The sequence below is a fragment of the Sarcophilus harrisii genome, chromosome 3, assembly GCF_902635505.1.
Source record: "Sarcophilus harrisii chromosome 3, mSarHar1.11, whole genome shotgun sequence".
In the NCBI taxonomy this organism is placed as follows: Eukaryota; Metazoa; Chordata; class Mammalia; order Dasyuromorphia; family Dasyuridae; genus Sarcophilus; species Sarcophilus harrisii.
Genome location: NC_045428.1, coordinates 398,920,280 through 398,940,411, shown reverse-complemented (window position 1 = coordinate 398,940,411; position 20,132 = coordinate 398,920,280). Strand labels below are relative to the sequence as shown.

Here is a 20,132-nt window from a genome sequence, read left to right as displayed (position 1 = left end):
CCTGCATATCTGAGGTTGTTATTCCTCCTAGCAAATTTAATTCCATTTTTGATTCATCCAGCCTAGCATTTCACATGATGTACTCTATATGTTAATTAGATATGGTAATAATACACTGGCTTTTCATATTCCTTTTCCAATCTTAAACCAATCATCTGTTTCATGATCTATTGCATCTTATATGTCCACATACAAGTTTCTCAGGAGAAAAGTAAGACAATCTGGTACTCCCATTTCTTTGAGGACTTGCCACATTCTACTGTGATTCAGTCAAAGACGTTAGTGTAGTCAATGAAGCAAAAGTAGATATTTTTTTTCCTGGAGCTCTCTTGCTTTCTCCATAATCTAGCAAATTTTTTGCAATTTGGTCTCTAGTTTCTCTGCATCCTCAAAGCCAGCCTGTTCTTCTGATAATTCTTGGTTCATATATTCCAGATGCTTAGCTTGCAGAACCTTAAGCACAACCTTGTTGATGTATGGCACTGCCTTTTTTTAGGATTGGGAAGTAAACTCATCTCTTCTAATCCACTGACCACTGCCACGTTTTCCAAATTTGCTGACATGTTGAGTGCAGCACTTTAACAACAATATATTTTAGGATTTTAAATGTCTCAGCTGGACTTTTGTTATTTTCACTAGTCTTATTGTTAGCAATGTTTCCTAAGGCCCAGTTGACTGGCTCTAAATCAGTAAGATGATGTGATCTTCATTATCTCTGATATTACGATCTCTCTTATATAGTTTTCTGTGTATTCTTGCCACCTCTTCTGAATCTTTTCCTTAATTAAGTTCCTACCATTTTTTTGTTTTTATTATGCTCATTTTTATATGATAAAATTGTAATCACTAATTTTCTCAAGAGCTCTTGACTTTACCCATTCTACTGTTTTCTTCTAATTTTTGCATTGTTTATTTAAGAATACTTTCTTATCTCTCCTGGCTATTCTCAGAATTTTGCATTCATTTGGGTACATCTTTCCCTTTCTCCTTTTCTTCTTTCCTCAACTTAATTGTAAAACCTCATTATAAAACCATTTTTGCTTTCTTGGTTTTTTTGGGGAATATTTTTTTCTTGCTTGTCTCCTTGCTTGTCTCCTAGTTCCTCATTCACTCTATCTGTTACAACTAATCCTTTTAATCTATTTAATCACCTCTACTTCACATCTCTTTCTTCAATTTGTCTGAATTTGAAATAAGATCATGATCTGAGCCAGAGTCACCTCCAGATCTTGTTTTAACTGATCATATAGGTCTAATATTTAGGCTGTTAAATTAATAATCAATCTGATTTCTATATTGATGTCTGTATGTAGAGTTGCCTTATGTATTGTTGAAGTATTTGTTATGACGAAATTCTATTACTCTCTGCCCTTCTATATTCCAAGGCCAAACTTGTGTGTTATTCCAAATATCTTTTGAACTCTTTTGTTAGCATTCCAATCCCTATAACGAATGAGACATCTTTTTATTGGTGTTATCTTTAGTGTTGTAAGTTTTCTTTTTTTTTTCTTATTTTTTTTATTATAGTAACTTTTTATTGACAGAATCCATGCCAGGGTAATTTTTTTTACAACAATATCCCTTGCACTCACTTCTGTTCCGATTTTCCCTCCCACCCTCCTCCCCCTCCCCTAGATGGCAAGCAGTCCTATCTATGTTGAATATGTTCTAGTATATCCTAGATACAATGTATGTGTGCAGATCCAAACAGTTTTCTTGTTGCACAGGGAGAATTGGATTCAGAAGGTAAAATAACCTGGGAAGAAAAAAAAATGCAAACAGTTTACATTCATTTCCCAGTGTTTTTTCTTTGGGTGTCTGCTTCTGCCCATCATTGGTCAACTGAAACTGAATTAGGTCTCTTTGTCAAAGAAATCCACTTCCATCAGATTACATCTTCATACAGTATCGTTGTTGACGTATATAATGATCTCTTGGTTCTGCTCATTTCACTTAGCATCAGTTCATGTAATTCTCTCCAAGCCTCTCTGTATTCATCCTGCTGGTCATTTCTTACAGAACAATAATATTCCATAACATTCATATACCACAATTTACCCAACCATTCTCCAATTGATGGGCATCCACTCAGTTTCCAGCTTCTAGCCACTACAAACAGGGCTGCCACATACATTTTGGCACATACTGGTCCCTTTCCCTTCTTTAGTATCTCCTTGGGGTATAAGCCTAGTAGAAACACTGCTGGATCAAAGGGTATGCACAGTTTGATAACTTTGGGGGCATAATTCTAGATTGCTCTCCAGAATGGTTGGATTCATTCACAACTCCACCAACAATGTATCAGTGTCCCAGTTTCCCCGCATCCCCTCCAATATTCATCATTATTTTTTCCTGTCATCTTAGCCAATCTGACAAGTGTGTAGTGGTATCTCAGAGTTGTCTTAATTTGCATTTCTCTGATTAATAATGATTTGGAACACTTTCATATGAGTGGTAATAGTTTCAATTTCATCATCTGAAAATTGTCTGTTCATATCCTTTGACCATTAATCAATTGGAGAATGGTTTGGTTTCTCATAAATTAGAGTCAATTATATATTTTGGAAATGAGGCCTTTATCAGAAACCTTTAACTGTGAAGATGTTTTCCCAGTTTGTTGCTTCCCTTCTAATCTTGTTTACATTAGTTTTGTTTGTACAGAAGCTTTTTAATTTGATGTAATCAAAATTTTCTATTTTGTGATCAATAATGGTCTCTAGTTCGTCTTTAGTCACAAATTTCTTCCTCCTCCATAAGTCTGAGAGATAAACTATCCTATGTTCCTCCAATTTGTTTATAATCTCGTTCTTTATGTCTAAATCATGGACCCATTTTGATCTTATCTTGGTATAAGGTGTTAAGTGTGGGTCCATGCCTAATTTCCATATACTAATTTCCAGTTATCCCAGCAGTTTTGTCAAATAATGAATTCTTATCCAAAAGTTAGGATCTTTGGGTTTGTCAAACACTAAATTGCTATAGTTGACTATTCTGTCTTGTGAACCTAACCTGTTCCACTGATCAACTAATCTATTTCTTAGCCAATACCAAATGGTTCTGGTGACTGCTGCTTTATAATGTAGTTTTAGATCAGGTACAGCTAGGCCACCTTCATTTGATTTTTTTTTCATTAATTCTTTTGAGATTTTTGACCTTTTATTATTCCATATGAATTTTGTTGTTATTTTTTCTAGATCATTAAAATATTTTTTGGAAGTCTAATTGGTATAGCACTAAATAAATAGATTAGTTTAGGGAGTATTGTCATCTTCATTATATTCGCTCGACCTATCCAGGAGCACTTGATATTTTTCCAATTGTTTAAGTCTCACTTATTTGTGTGGAAAGTTTTTTGTAATTTAGCTCATATAATTCCTGACTTTCCTTTGGTAGATAAATTCCCAAATATTTTATGCTGTTGACAGTTATTCTGAATGGAATTTCTCTTTGTATCTCTTGCTGATGGATTTTGTTGGTGATGTATAAAAATGCTGAGGATTTATGGGGATTTATTGCAGGTTATAAAACCTGCAACTTTGCTAAAGTTATGGATTATTTCTAATAGCTTTTTCGTAGAATCTCTAGGGTTCCCTAAGTATACCATCATATCATCTGCAAAGAGTGATAGTTTGGTTTCTCCATTACCTATTCTGATTTCTTTAATCTCTTTCTCGACTCTTACTGCCGAGGCTAGTGTTTCTAATACAATATTGAATAATAATGGTGACAGTGGGCAACCTTGCTTCACTCCAGATCTTACTGGGAAAGATTCTAGTTTTTCCCCATTGCATATGAAGTGTTGTAAGTTTTCATAGAATTAGTCTACTTTGGTCTCTTTGGCATCAGTGGTTGTAGAATAGACTTGTACTACTGTGAAACTAGACTGGTTTTGCCTTGGTTTTTGTCTTTGAAGAGATGTTATTCAGCCATTTGGGGAATTATAACCCAGTACTGCTTTTGTCATCCTTTTATTTTTATTGATTCAATTTCTTCTAAGGGATTCTTGCCCACAGTAGTATATGCAGTGATCGCTAGAATTAAATTTAACTATTCCTATCTATCATTATTGCTTCATAGATTTTACATTTCCAAGTTCCTATACAATAGTGATCTTTACAGCACTGGGCTTGACTTTTATCACCAGATTCGTAAGTTTAGCTGGGACTTGAAACTAGGTATTCTGACTCTAATGTCAGTTCAGTTCTCTTAATCTTACAACCCCTTGACATAATCTTCCACTCTTTTCTCCTTTACTTCATTCTCTGAAAAAGTGATTCTGAAGGCCAATCCCTATAGGTGTTCATTTGATTTTTTTTCCTCTTCAGTCATGTCCAGCACATTGTTTCCACAGTTATCTTTTTTCCTTGTCTTTGGTTACTTCTATGGCTCCCTAAATACATGCCCAGATGTTTTATTTCTTTAAAATACTCTATAGACCCAATCTGTGGTAGTTAGATGGCACTGACTTCCCCCCAAAATCTCCTTAGGCAGTCCTAAAATGATAAAAGAGAGAACATCAAAAGATGTTCTCAGAGTCCAGAGCCCCTCAGCTTGGAAGGTGTCAATACTTTACTGGGGAAGAATGGAGAACAAGTACAGATACCGCCAATACTAATATAGCAGCTGGGACAAAGGCAGAAGGAAGCACAACACCTGAAGCCATATTCCAGTACTGCTTAGGACAGGAGCTTTGAGCTGCTTCTTTTTCTAACCTGGGTTAAATCACCCCTCTTTAGGCAGCCTGGTAACCTCAGTCTCCCCACAACTCACCTTACTGATGCTGGACTTTATGAGGATACCTTATCAATTGTGCCCTACTTAGAATTTCTGAATTTAAGGGATACAACAGCTTTAGTCTCCTCTCTAGCAGAATTATAGACAAACATGAGCCACCCTACCCATGGGAGATATATTTTTGACTGAAAAAGCATAGAGGCAGTTACAAATTATAAGAGACAAGAAAAGCTTCTGCACAAATACAATACACCTGTGTTTAAAAGGGAAGTCTTTCCCTTTTAATGAGAAGTGTGGGGAATTTCTGTATCAATTTTCTCAGACAAGAATTAGATATACAAGATAAATAGATGACTTCCAGATACTTAAGACCAAAGTAGATTCTTCAGTAGAAAAGTGATCAAACAATCCTCTAATGAAGATTTAAAATTTGAATAACCATATTCACATTCCAAAACACTAAAAATAAGAAGAATGAAAATCAAAACAATGCCAAGGTTTTACCTCATATCCAACAAATTAGCAAAGAAGAAAAAGCACTGGAATAGTTAATGCTGGAGATGTTGTAAGAAGATAAGCTCACTAGTGCATTGCTGGTGAAACTGTGAATCTACAACTATTTTTTTTAAAAAATAGTACTTTATTTATATTCCCAATTACATGTCAAAGTAATTTTTTGCATTCATATTTATGACTTTGAGCTCCAAATTCTTCTCCCTCCCTCTCTTGCCTCCTCTCTTCCAAAAATTGAATGGCAATTTAATATAGGTTTTTACATATATTCTCATGTAAAACATATTTCCATATTAGTCATAGTTGGGACAATCATAATTATTTTTTGTTTGTTAGTTTTTTGTGAGGAACTTAGGATTAAATTTCTTGTCCAGAGTCACACAGCTAGTAAATGTTATACAACCATTTTGAAATGCAACTTGGAATTATACAAATAGAGTAATTAAAATGATAAAACTTTTGACCCAGAGTTTCTACAAAAGTTTATAACCCAGGAGAACATTGATAAGAAAGTCATTTATACACCAAAATATTTTTTTGGAACAGAGAACAAGAAATAAAATAGATAACCATTGATTGAGGAATGGTTCAATAAACAGTGAGAAACAGATGCAATTAATTATTACTGTGTTGTAAGAAATGAACAGTATGACACAAAAAGAAAAGCATGGAAAGAGTTACATGATCTAATAAAGAGTAAAATAAGTAGAGCCAAATATATAATAATAAATGCAAATGCAAAAAACAACCACAAAACAATTTAAAGTGATTGTTAATAAAATTAACAAAGAAAAAGCAAAGTATAAAAAATAGATAGGAGAAAATACCCTCCATCCAAATCCTTTGCATAAAGAAGTCCACTGATATGTAATATTAAATATATTTTCAGCCTATTTTCATTTACTAATTCATTTTGCTGATTTGTTTTTTGTTTCCAAAAAAATATTCTTTGTAATGTGATGGTTATTAGGAAGAAACAATGGGAAAAAATTAAGATGATTCCAAAAAAAGGTACTAATAAGAATCTATTTTTTTGCCTCCTCCCTCCCTCCCTCCCTCCCTCCCTCCCTTCCTTCCTTATGTTTGCTAAGGCAATTGAGGTAAATGACTTGCCCAGGGTCACATATCTAGGAAGTGTTGTTAAGTGTCCTGAAACCATATTTGAACTCGGGTCCTCCCAACTTCAGGGCTGGTGCTCTATCACTGCACCACCTAGCTGCCCCAAGAATTTATTTATTTTTTTTAAGTCATATAGTTTGACTGTTGAAACACAGAAGAACAGATTTTGGTTTTAAATATTTGGCTAAAAATATCTCCCCCAACACTGCCATATAAGATATTTGACCTGGTCTTTTTCTAGTCTTTTTAAATGATGTGTATTCACTTCTATTTAATTGGTTTACAGTGTCAGATAATCTACACTGAGTTTCTGCCGAACTGCTTTTAGGTTTCCTAGCAATTCTTATCAAGAAAGGAGCCTTTCTGAAGATAATTTCTGTTCTCACATTTATTGAATGCTACTGTTATAAAAAATATTATTTTTTTGTAGATTTAAATCTGCTTTATTGAAGCTACTCTTTCAATTAACTTTGCTGATTTTATAGGATCTTCCAATTAAGTTGATGACCATTATATCATTAAAGTTATACGTTCATTGCTTATGATGTCTGTGCTTCATGTGTTATTGCTATCATGAGATGTATTATTTCTACAATTCCAAAAATTAGACTTTTTTTCTAGTGAATAAACATTTTTCCTAGTGAATAAACATATTTCTACAGTAATAGTAGTAGATACATTTCAGTAGACGTAGTAAATATTTCTACATCTTTCAGCCAATTGTGAGATAGAAAAGATGTAGTATATTATAGAATTACCTTGGTATAGAATAGAATGTAGGTGTGTATACTATTTTCTCAATTACTTTTCTTCAACATTAATAAGGCCTAAGATTTTTTCCATAATGTTAATATCTTTCTCCCCCCTCCCTTTGCATAAGTTGTGACTTGACCCCACAATTCTTTCACAGTTCTACTGCTAATACCTAACTCCTGTATACACACTTAATGCATGTTTTCTTCATCCTCTTTATTTCCATATCTACTTGCTCTGTAAGTTTTTCCAAAACTGTGATATATCACAAGTCATTATCTCCACGGTTCTTCACACTATAGTTTTTATTTATTATCCTTTTACTTTTATCTTTAAATACTATTTGAATGATTTTGATTTGTTTGATCTCTTTGCACACTTTCTCTAAACTTTTTTTAAATCATTTTTTTTAAATAGCTTTTTATTTGCAAGATATATGCATGGGTAATTTTGAAGCACTGACAATTGCAAAACCTTTTGTTCCAACTTTTCCCCTCCTTCCCCCTCCCCCTTCCCCCAGATGGCAAGTTGACCAATACTTGGTAAATATGTTAAAGTATAAGTTAAATTACAATATATGTATACATGTCCAAACAGTTATTTTGCTGTACAAAAAGAGTAGGACTTTGAAATAGTGTACAATTAGCCTGTGAAGGAAATAAAAAATGCAGGTGGACAAAAATAGAGGGATTGGGAATTCTATATAGTGGTTCATAGTCATCTCCCAGAGTTCTTTCGCTGCGTGTAGCTGGTTCAGTTCATTACTGCTCTATTGGAACTGACTTGGTTCATCTCACTGTTGAAGAAGGCCATGTCGATCAGAATTGATCATCATATAATATTGTTGTTGAAGTATATAATGATCCTGCTCATTTCACTCAGCATCAGTTCATGTAACTTTCTCCAGGACTTTCTGAAATCATCCTGCTGGTTATTTAAACCAATTGTTTCTCTATGCATTACATGACCATACTGCTCCCATATCAATGACAAGTTTTTCTTTTGTTCTAAAATGTATTTAATGTCATTTTCTGTGAAGTTATTTGGTGCTATTTCTAGTGCTTACTGGTTAATTTCTTTTTAAAAATGTATTTTTACCTCTTTTGTTAACCATTTCTCAATTATATTTTTAAAAATTGTCCATTTCCAAATTCTCTTCCTCCTTCCTGCAATATTATATCAATTTTACATGTGAATTCATACAAAATCTATTTATCAGCCATGTTGAAAGATTTTGTTTATTTTAAGTATGTTTCAATCTGAACACAGAGTTCAGTAGTTTTCTCTCTGTATAGATGGATAGCATTTTACATCATGAGTCCTTCAGAACTGTCTTGGATCATTATCTTGATTAGAATAGCTATGAAGTTTACAGCTGATCAACTTTATAATACTGATATTACTGTGTACAGTATACAATGTTCTCCTGGTTCTGCTCAACTCAATTTGCATCAGTTCATATAAGATTTATTAGGTTTTTCTGAAACCATTCTACTTTTCATTTCTTACAGCACAATAATATTTCATCCCACTCACCATTTGGTTCAACCATTTTCCAACAGATGGAAATCTCCTCAATTTCTAATTATTTGTAATATCAGTTCAGTTCTTAAAGTATCAGTGACGTATTTGTGGTATAAAGATGTAAAACTTCTATGTAGCCTGAAAATCTTTGTTTTACTTCATTTTTTTTTCTGATACCAAACTTCCAATATAATCCTCACCATCCTTACCCATTCCCAACTTTGCAATATAATTGAATTTGATTTTACATATTCATTCTTTGAAGATTATGTGCAAAGCACTAGACTAGGCAATGTAGAAGCAAGCACAGAATTTAAATCCCTCCTAGGCCTTAGGCTACTTAAGATTTACTGAAAAATAAAGACACAAATTATACAAAGACAAGCAAAAAATACTTTATAAAGGGGGTAACAGAGAGATCAAGAAAGTCTCTCCAAAGAATCTGGCAAAAGTAGAGATAAGGAAAGACAACAATCTGGATATAAAAGCCTAGGAAAAGCAAAGAAATTGGAAGGGATAACTGATATTAATAAACATCAAATAGGACAATTTGTCATTTTCTTTTTTCTTTGATCTCTCTGTTCCCTAGATGAGAGGTAATTGCTATTTCCATTGCTAGGGAAAGTATAATAGCTTTATGGATGTAGTTCCAAATTGCTTTCCAGAAGGTTTGGTTCACAAATCCACCAACACATTAGTGTGGGAATGTACCTGTTTTCCAATAGCCAGTTCATCCTTTATTATTTTCTTTCTATGTCATCTAAAACAAATCTAAAACAACTACTAGAGTTATTCTAATTTTCTATTTCTCTAATTATTCTTGATTTGGAGCATTTTTTCATATGGTTATTGATAGCTTAGATTTATTCCTCTGCAAACTGCCTATTTCTATCTTTTGACAATTCCCCTTCCCTATACCCCCCCCCTCCCCACGGGAGAAAGGATCTTTTTCTTGTAAATTTGACTCAATTACCAATATATCTTACAAATAATAACTTTATCAGAGAAACCTGATGCAAAGATATTTCCTCAGTCTTCTGAGTCTATTTTACTTTCCCTTAATATTCTTGGCTTTCTGTACGTGCAGATGAACTTTCTTTAATTTTTTTTATTCCTATATAAAGTAATGCTTTGATAGTTTGACTGATAAGGCAGTTAATTAATAAATTTATTCAAGCAGTATTTTTTTTTTTACTATTGGCTTCATCTATCTATTGGTTATTAATATTTTCCTCTTATATTTGTCTTTATTTGTGTGAAGGATAATTTTTAATTTTTTAATTATTGTTGCTACTATTTGCCTCTTGGCAAGCAGAATCCCAACTATTTTATGTTGTCTGCATTTATTTAAAATGGAATTTCCTTTTCTATCTCTTCTTTATGGATTTTATTAGAGACATAAAAATAATATTGATCTATATAAGGTTTATTTTAGATATTGCAACTCTGTAGAAATTTTTTTATTATTTTGACTAGTTTGTTATTTGATTCTTCAAGGTTCTATAAATAAACCATCATCTACAATATATTAAGTTCTGTTTTAGTCATAAAAATACAGAGATGCTTACAATACATTCAATTTCAAATATCTACTAGACAATTAGTGATAATGTACTGGGAATAGGAAAAGACTCAGGCTATAAATACATACACACATCCCTTCAAAGTACAGATGCATGTGAACTGATGAGATCTTATTTTAAAAAATTGAATGCTATAGAGAAAGAATCAGGCAACAGTAGTCAAGACTGTCAAATGATAAAGATAAGTTGAGAAGAATAAGGAATTAGAAAAGGACATTAGATTTTGACAATAAAAGACCAACAATAACTAGGACAGAAGATTTAAGTTAAGATGTTCAAAATTAGATTTCAGAAGAACGCTGTATGAAGAATGAGAGGAGAAGCAGATATGCATTCTCAACAATACTAGAATCTGCAAAAGAAAATACTTTTGTATAAGAACTTACTTGGTTGCCTAATTACTAATTCTCCTCCGAAGTTAACCTTCCATAAATGTTTTGTATATGTTTTGTACCTATTGGCTCCCTTGTTAGAATGTAACCTCCCTTAGGGAATGGACTGTGTCACTTTTGTCATGTTATTCAAAATGTTGAGCACTTTTGATTGCAACTAAGAAATACTTAATAAATAACTTACTAATTGATTGATTGAGATGTAGAATACTAGTTTGACAAGATAGAGTCTAATAAGAGTTTTGTAATAAGAAAAACCTGGGTGTATTTAAGGGCAACAGAAAAGAAATAGCATTTAGGGAAAGATTAAAGCTTGTAAGTAATAAAAAGTCTTTATTTTCTAAAGCTTGAAAAGGAAGCTTGAAGAGGCAAAGGAAAAAGAAAAAAAAAACCTTTTAAAAAGATACTGTATTGGAAGTAGGAAAGAGAATCAGAATTAAAAGGATTACTTTGTTTCAGTGAGGGGCCAGTTGAAATGAGTTAACATTAATTTGTAGTTGACCTAGTCACAAAGATTGCATGATCCTCTACAAAGTAAAATACTACACAGAAAGTCAGCCCAGAAGAAACAGAAGATGCTCCAGAATACAATTCTTAATATACAAGGGAAAATTCATTGAGAAGAAAAAGAAATATTATCTAAAGAGATATCTGTGTACAAAGTACAACATGTGCATATACACATATGTATGTAGGTAGGTATGTACATACACATAAACACATAATTAAAAAAGACTGAATCAAGGCCAGGTAAATAAGGGCATAATGTACACCTGTAAAAATAGTGTCAAGAATGTTAATGCTCAGAATAAACTGAGGCTGGTGAACACTAGAAAAGGAGTTTTTTAAAGCTATGTTGAAAGAAAATAGAGGGACGAGAATCTTAATTGGGAGTAGATCAGATAATAAATGATAAAAGGGAAAATGTGGAGCTATTCTATTTTGTAACTTATCTTTTCTCTACCAATACAAATGAGCTATGCATCAGAAAAATTACCAATAGGATGCTGATTCTCAAAATAAGAAGGTAGTGAGAGGGCACCAAACTGCCCCTTGATGAATTCAAGTAACTTGGCCCACATGAATTTCTTGGATATATTATAGTGGGTTTCCTGAGTGGGACTTTTTGGTAATCAGAATGCCACTAAGTTGCCATTCAATTTTCAAGTTTTGTGACTATTACTTTGTAGGAAAAAAAAAGTATTAATAATTATATATGCTTACATTTGTTTTCACTTCAAAAATTTTTTTTAAGAACTAGCTCTCATTCTGCCTATGATCTTCATTAGGAATAGATGGTTCCCACACAAATTATTTCTGAAATATACACTTCTCAAAATCTCAATATGAAATCATTCATATAATATTTGTTCAATGGGGAAAAAAAATCTCACATCACTTTAACTAAAGGTAGTTTAGAAACAACACCCTAATTAGCCTGTCACCAAGGCTTTAAGTTACCAACTTAACAATGGAGTTGGTACTCTAATGATTTTTCATAGAATTATCACATGACCTTTAGTCACTTGAAAGTACATGTAGAACACTGGACATGTAGGATGACATCTTTAACAAAAGGCAACACAGAAACTGAAAAGAAAATAACTATATGGGTTTACTTACATATTCAGGTTTTAATTTCTTGTCTCCTCCTCTCACAGCTACCTTTTCTAGTTTATCTATTATGGGCATAATCATTTCTTCATCTTTAAGTCGGAGCTCTTCATGTATTATTTCTATGTCTCGAACAGGATCTACACTTCCTTCTATGTGAGTAATATCATCATCTTCAAATGATCCTAAAACATCAAAGAGAAAAGAAATCCAACTTACAAATGATATAGCACTACGTTATCATAACTATAAATGTAAAAATTTTTTGCAAATCAATAGCATACTTAGTATCACAACTGTGCATTAGCTATAAACAAAGTACCTCAAAACAAGTTTAGCAATTAAAAAACTGATTCCAATACCTGAAAGTATAAGCTTTAAAATAAGAATTTTACTGTTATACTAATATTGTTCCATTAAACATTAAGATGTTTGAAGTTCCAGCAAGAAATTCTAAATTTCTAAACTGTACTATTAAGGTTTCCAAGGAAAACAGGTTTTAGAGGAGGGTGGGAATGAAGGGAGGAAACAAGGCCTGAAATCATCTGGCAGACCTTTTCTCTGCTTCAATCTACTTTATCACTGCGGTTCTGACGGTGATTAGATAATGAACCACTCAGACACACAATTTACACAGCAGCTAATTTCATCGGTCTGATTTGAGGGTATGGTTTTTAGGGGGCTATCACAGAAGCAGATGAAGGTACATTTGTCATATATGAGTGACAACCATTCACAGTATATGAACAAAATGGTACTGGCCCTTATTAGGAACACATGCTATTATCACATATTTAAAGTGCAGTTGAAGCCATAATTTCAAATTGCCAACTAGAAACATAAGGGTAAAACAACCAGATATTACTGAAGCATGTGTACTGACTTTATGCCCTACTGAAGACATAATATGGCAATATAATTCAACTGGGATTTTCTCAAATTATCAGATAAAGAATAATATCCTAAAATGAACAAACACAAATTATTTTAAACAGAAGGTAGTAGTAGGCACATAAAACTAATAAACTCATACATAAATGTCACTATTTAAGAACCAGCACAAAACACAATTAATTTATTTTAACACAAAGCTTCATTTCTTTGGGATATTATTTTCATTATATAAAAACGGTTAACACTTTTCATACATGTAAAACACTAAAAAATAAAATATTATCCTCGTCATTTTAGAAATAACATGACTTTTTCTTTTCTATAAATAAACAAGTATGGGCAGTTTTCTTATCAAAGAACTAACTATTCGGACCAAAAAATGCAACTGTTTTAAGATAATCAGGTATAATTTAGATCTGGCATCCAAGTAATAGATATTAAATGATGTCAAAAATATTTAGACACTGCTTTAAAAGAAAACACAGGGTGAGAGGAAGGGAAGAGGGAAAAAAATTAGGTAAAGAATTTGCCTTTTAGTTTCCCAAAATCTCATTACTAGTCCTTCACAAACATATGCCACATAGTAGATAGAAAGCTAGACTAAGAGGCAGTAAGATATGAGGTAAAGGCCGGCCTCTAATATTTATGGCTGTCTTACAACTGGTAAATTAACCTCTCAGAGAAGATTTGGTCCTGAAAAGAAACAACAAATCAGATTCCCCAAATTTGTCTATTCTATAACTACAGAACACACACCTCTAAAACTAGCTTGCTATTCTTAAAAATACCTGCCATAGTTCACAAGGAAAAGGAAGGCAAGAGAAAATGGACAGAAAAATGCAACTGATACCACTTTCCTTCAAATTCAGGGGACAAATTAAGATAAACTTGTAATGAGCATAAAATATTTTTGAATGTGAGAAATGGGTATGTTTTAGGATGATGTGATCTACTTTAAAAAAACAAAGGAATAAAAATACAATTAGGAAAGAAGAAAGCAAATTTAAAAAAATATTTTCTAGGTATATATTAAGAAATTGACTCTAATATTCAATCCCAATCTTTTTACTGATCTACAGTCAAGCATCAACAATTGCCTGGTATCTCCAAAACCAAATTCATTGTATTTCCCCCCAAACCCTCCCATTCTTCTTTATTTCCCTCTTACAATTTTCTAGGTCACAGAGCTTCAAAATTTTGATGTTTCAATCACTCCAATATAACTAATCATTCATCAAATTCTATTGATTTTATTATGGTATCTCCAGTTCCCCTTCTCTTCTCTGGTATTACCACCATCATGTTGCCAGCTCTCATCGTGATGAAATAGGCTTCAATGGGGCCTTGGTTTGCAGTTAGGCACAAGAAAGAAGAACAAATTATTGTTGACTATTAGGACAGGTGCAGGGGCTTTTTTGGGCTATGGTAGACAGGACTTGGCTAAACACAGTCAGCTGCAAAGAGCTTGGGACCTAGTAGGCAGAATGCCAGGAAGCCTGAATCCTGCTACATGTTTCTATTTCTTGTTTTTGTCAAAATTTGGCCAATAGTTGGGGAGGAAACAGTTCTCTTGAGAGGATTTAACCAATGAGCAAAGAGTAAACATCTGCTCCCCTCCTTACTTTTCACTAAAAATACCCATCCTTGAATAGCCCCAACGAGGCCCCTGATGCTGATTGATCCTACTATCCTGCATTATAGGCAATAAAAGCCTTTTCCTTTGAGAAACCAGTTCTCCCAGTAATTCTTAATTATCAAACCTGTTCTCCTACTGCAAATTCATGCTCTGGATTATTGCAAAAATCTTTAAACTGGTCTCCCTGTTAAATTTTCCAATTCTCCACTCAGCTGTCAAGCTGATCTTCCTAAAGCACAGGTCTGAACATGGTCACCCACTGCATTACTTAATAAGTTTCAGTGACTCCACTATTACATCCTACTTCTAATGGCTTTAAGGCCCTTTATAAACCAACTTCTTAACTTTCCACATTTCTCCTTTACTCTTCTTTCAACATACTCTGAAATCCAGTAAGAATAGAGTCCTTGCTATTCCTGACATAAGATATTCCATTTCTTGACTAAGCATTTTTAATGGCTGTCCAGAAATCTGTAATTTTTTCCCTCATTTCTGTCTTCTAGATCCTTTTGTTTCTTCAAGTCACAGCTAAAGTTCACACTTACAACAAGGCCTCAATCTCAGGGCCAATCAAAAAACATTTATAAAGCACCTAACTATATGCCAGACACTGTGCAAACTGCTAAGGACACAAAAAAAATGAAAAGACATTCCCTACCCTTAAGCAGTGCATAATTTAAAGGGAGAGAAAACAAAATAAACAGGAAATATTTAAGAAAGATTAGGTAGTAGAATTAAGAACAACTGAGGAAGGCTTCCTTAAAAATACAGAAATCTAACCAAGCTTAAAAAGGAAACCAGGAAAGCCAGAGATAAGGAAGAAGATGGCCGGCATTGGGGACAGTGAGAAGAAATACCTGAAGATGGGATATGAACCATCTAATTTGAGGAACAGCAAGTAAGATAGTATCTTGATCAAGAACATGGGATTGGAAAGATCTCCATGGCTTCAATTTCTTTTCAAATAGTATTTTATTTTTTCCATTTACATATAATTAACAATTTTAAGACTCATTTTTGAGTTCCAAATTTTCTAGCTCTCTCCTTGCTCCCCACATAAGACATTAAAAACTTGATATATATTATGTATGTGAAATTATATAAAACATTTCCATATTAGTCATGTGTAGTAAAAGAAAAAAAAAAAACAAAATAAAAGGAAAACACCAGAAAAAAAAAAGTGAAAATTTTATGTTTCAATATGCCTTCCTACTCAATCTATTCTTTCTCTGGAGTTGAACAGCACTTTTTCTCATGGGTCCTTTGGAACTATCATGAATCCTATATTGCTGACAATACCTAACTCATTCATAGTTGATCATTATACAATGTTGCTGTTACTATGTACAATGCTCTGCTGCTTCTGCTCATTTCATTTAAGTCTAGGTTTTTCTGAAATTCACTGGCACAACATTTCTTAGAGAACAATAAAATTACATTGACATACCGCAACTTATTCTTTGCCACCATAAAAATAACTACTACAAGTAAAACTTTTTCCTTTTTTTTAAAGGATCTCTTTGGGATATAGACCTGGTAGGTGTATTCTGGATCAACAAGTATTACACAGTTTTATAACCCTTTGAGTATAATTCCAAATTGTTTTCCAGAATGGTTAGACTAGTTCACAATTCGAACGAATCCAACCATTTTGGAGAGTAGTTTGGAACTATGCTCAAAAAGTTATCAAACTGTGCATATCCTTTGATCCAGCAGTGTTACTACTGGGATTATATCCCAAAGAGATTATAAAGGAAGGGAAAGGGACCTGTATGTGCACGAATGTTTGTGGCAGCCCTTTTTGTAGTGGCTAAAAACTGGAAACTGAATGGATGTCCATCAGTTGGAGAATGGTTGAATAAATTGTGGTATATGAAAATTATGGAATATTACTGTTCTGTAAGAAATGACCAACAGGATGATTTCAGAAAGGCCTGGAGAGACTTACATGAACTGATGCTGAGTGAAATGAGCAGGACCAGGAGATCATTATATACTTCAACAACAATACTATATGACGACCAGTTCTGATGGACCTGGCCATCCTCAGCAACGAGATCAACCAAATCATTTCCAATGGAGCAGTAATGAACTGAACCAGCTACGCCCAGAAAAAGAACTCTGGGAGATGACTAAAAACCATTACATTGAATTCCCAATCCCTATATTTATGCACACCTGCATTTTTGATTTCCTTCACAAGCTAATTGTACAATATTTCAGAGTCTGATTCTTTTTGTACAGCAAAATAACGTTTTGGTCATGTATACTTATTGTGTATCTAATTTATATTTTAATATATTTAACATCTACTGGTCATCCTGCCATCTAGGGGAGGGGGTGGGGGGGGAAGAGGTGAAAAATTGGAACAAGAGGTTTGGCAATTGTTAATGCTGTAAAGTTACCCATGTATATATCCTGTAAATAAAAGGCTATTAAATAAAAAAAAAAAAAAAGACTAGTTCACAATTCTACCAATAATACATTAATGTCCCAGTTTTCCCACAATTCCTCCAACATTCATCATTATCTGTTCCTGTCATTTTAGCCAATCTAAGAGGTAGTAGCACCACAAGGATTATCCTAATTTGCATTTCAATATGCAATGTTCAATGAACAGTAACTGTTCATATCATTTGACCATTTATCAATTAGAAAATAACTTATTTTTATAAATTTGAGTCAATTCACTATATGAGGAGTTTATCAGAACCCTTGAATGTAAAATTTCCCTCCCCAATTTTCAGCTTCCCTTCTAATTTTTGGTTGCATTAATTTTGTTTGTACAGAATCATTTAAATTTAATGTATTCAAAATTATCCATTTTGCATTTCATAATGTTCTCTAGCTCTTCTTTGGACAGAATCTTCTCCCTTTTCCACAGATTTAAGAAATAGATATATCTTGTTCCCCTAATATACTTATATCACTCTTTATACCTAAATCATGAACCCATTTTAACCACATCTTGGTTTAGGGTGTTGAATATTAGTCAATGCTTAGTTCCTACCATTCTGCTTTCAAGTTTTTCCAGGAAACTATCATATACTGAGTTTTTATCTCAGAAGCTAGAATCTTTGGGTTTATCAAACATTAAATTACTACAGTCAATGACTATTGTGTCTTTGAACCTAACCTATTTCATTAATATACTATTCTATTTCTTAGCCAGTACCAAATGGTTTTAATGACCACCATTTTATAATATAGTTTTAGATCTGGTATGGCTACTTTCTTTTGAATTTTTTTTCCCAATAATTCCTTTGCAATTCTTGATTTTTTGTTCTTCCAGATGAATTTTGTTTCTATTTTTTGTAGCTCTGTAACATAATTTCTTGGCAGTTTAATGGCATAGCACTGAATAAGTAGATTAAGTTAGGTAGAATTGTCATTTTTATTATATAAGCTTGGTAAAACCAAGAGCACTTATTCTTCCAATTGTTTAGATCTGATTTTGTGTGAAAAGTGTTTTGTAATTGTGTTCATATAGTTCCTGGCTTTGTCTTGGCGGATAGACTCCCAAATAGTTTATATTATATACAATTATTTTAAATGGGATTTCTCTTTCTAGCTTTTGATACTGTGCTTTGTGGTAACATATGGAAATGCCAATGATTTACATGAGTTTATTTTATAAAACTTTGCTAAAAGCTGTTAATTGTTTCTAGTAGTGTTTTAGTGGATTCTCTAAATATACTATTGTATCATCTGCAAAGAATGATAGTTCTGCTTCCTTATTATCTAATTCCTTCCATTTTTTTTTCTTATTGCCAACGTTAACATTTCTTGTACAATAGTGAATAACAGAAGTGATAATGGACAACCTTGTTTCACCCCTATCTTATTGGGAATGCTTATCCCTATTACATATAATGCTTATTGATGGTTTTATGCTAAAATCATTTTAAGGAAAGGTCTATTTATTCCTATGCTTTCCAGTGTTTTTTAATAGGAATGGGTATTGTATTTTGTCAAATGATTTTCTGCATCTTTTGAAATAATCATGTGACTTCTGTTAGCTTGGTTATTAATGTGGTAAATTAGGCTGATGATAGCTTTCCTGATATTGAACCAGGTCTGGGATAAATCTCACTTGGTCATAGTGTACAGTCCTGATAAAGAGATTTTTGCATCAATATTCATTAGGGAAATTGTTCTATAATTTTCTATATAATGTTTTATAATTTTATAATTTTGACCCTTCCTGGGTTAGGTATCAGCACCATGTCTGTGTCATAGGAGGGATTTGGTAGGTCCCTTTCTTTCCCTATTTCTCCAAATAGTTTATATAGTACAGGAATTAACTGTCCTTTACATGTCTAGGAGAATTCACTTATAAATCCATCTGGCCCTGGAGATTTTTCTTAGCGAATTCATTAATGGCTTGTTCAATTTCATTTTCTAAAAATGGGTCTATTTAAGTAATTTTTCCCCCTCAACTGCTAATCTGAGCAATCTATATTTTTGTATGTATTCATCCATTTCACTTACATTCATCCAGGTTTATTGACATACAATTGGGTAAAAAATTTTTAATACTGGAAATTTGATTTTCTTCTTTCAAAAGGAAATTAACCAAATCTTTATCTATTTTGTTGGTTTTCTCATAAAACCATATTTTAATTTTGTTCATTTATTTGCCTCTTTATTAATCTCTCCTTTGATTTTTAAGAATTTTTAATTTTTAAAATTTGGCATTTAGTCGTTAAACTTCTCTTTCTATATTTTATTCACATGAGCTAGAGAGAGAAAAATTCCCCCAAGAACTATTTTTGCTGCATCTCAGAAGCTTTGGCATTTCATTTTGGTTATTTTCTTGGATGAAATTATCATTACTATGATTTGTTGTTTCACCCACTTTAGGATTATTTAGTTTTCAATTAATTTTTGGTCTATTTTCCCACTTTTTATTACATGTAATTTTTATTGCGTCATAATCTGAAAAGGATGCATTTACTATTTCTGCCTTTCTACATTTGACTATGAGGTTTTTATGCCCTAATACATGGTCAATTTTTGTGTAGGCTCCATGTTCTTTCTCTCCCCATACAATTTTCTCCAAAGGTCTATCATATGTAACTTTTCTAAAATTCTATTTACTTCTTTAACTTTTTTCTTATTTATTTTGTGGTTCGATTTATCTAACTCTGATAGAGGAAGGTTGATCCCTCACTAGTTTAATTTTGTTGTCTATTTCTTCTTGCAACTCTCAACTTCTCCTCTAGGAATCTGTATACTATAAACTTGGTGTATATAATGTTTAGTCTTATATTACTTCATTGACTTTGGTATCCTTGAGCAAGATGTAGTTTCCTTCCTTTATCTCTTTTAATTATATCTATTTTTGTTTTTGCTTGAACTGAGATTAGG

General features: G+C 32.8%; 1 protein-coding gene across 2 annotated transcripts in view; it reads right to left on the bottom strand.

Annotated features, from left to right (window-relative positions):
* The window catches only part of OLA1 (Obg like ATPase 1), a 226,959-nt gene that overhangs the window by 94,473 nt on the left and 112,354 nt on the right, over nucleotides 1-20,132 (bottom strand). For both annotated transcript variants that reach the window (XM_031960438.1, XM_012544822.3), the window contains exon 5: nucleotides 12,242-12,417. In XM_031960438.1, the coding sequence (XP_031816298.1) occupies nucleotides 12,242-12,417 (176 nt within the window). The remainder of the gene's footprint in view (nucleotides 1-12,241; nucleotides 12,418-20,132) is intronic.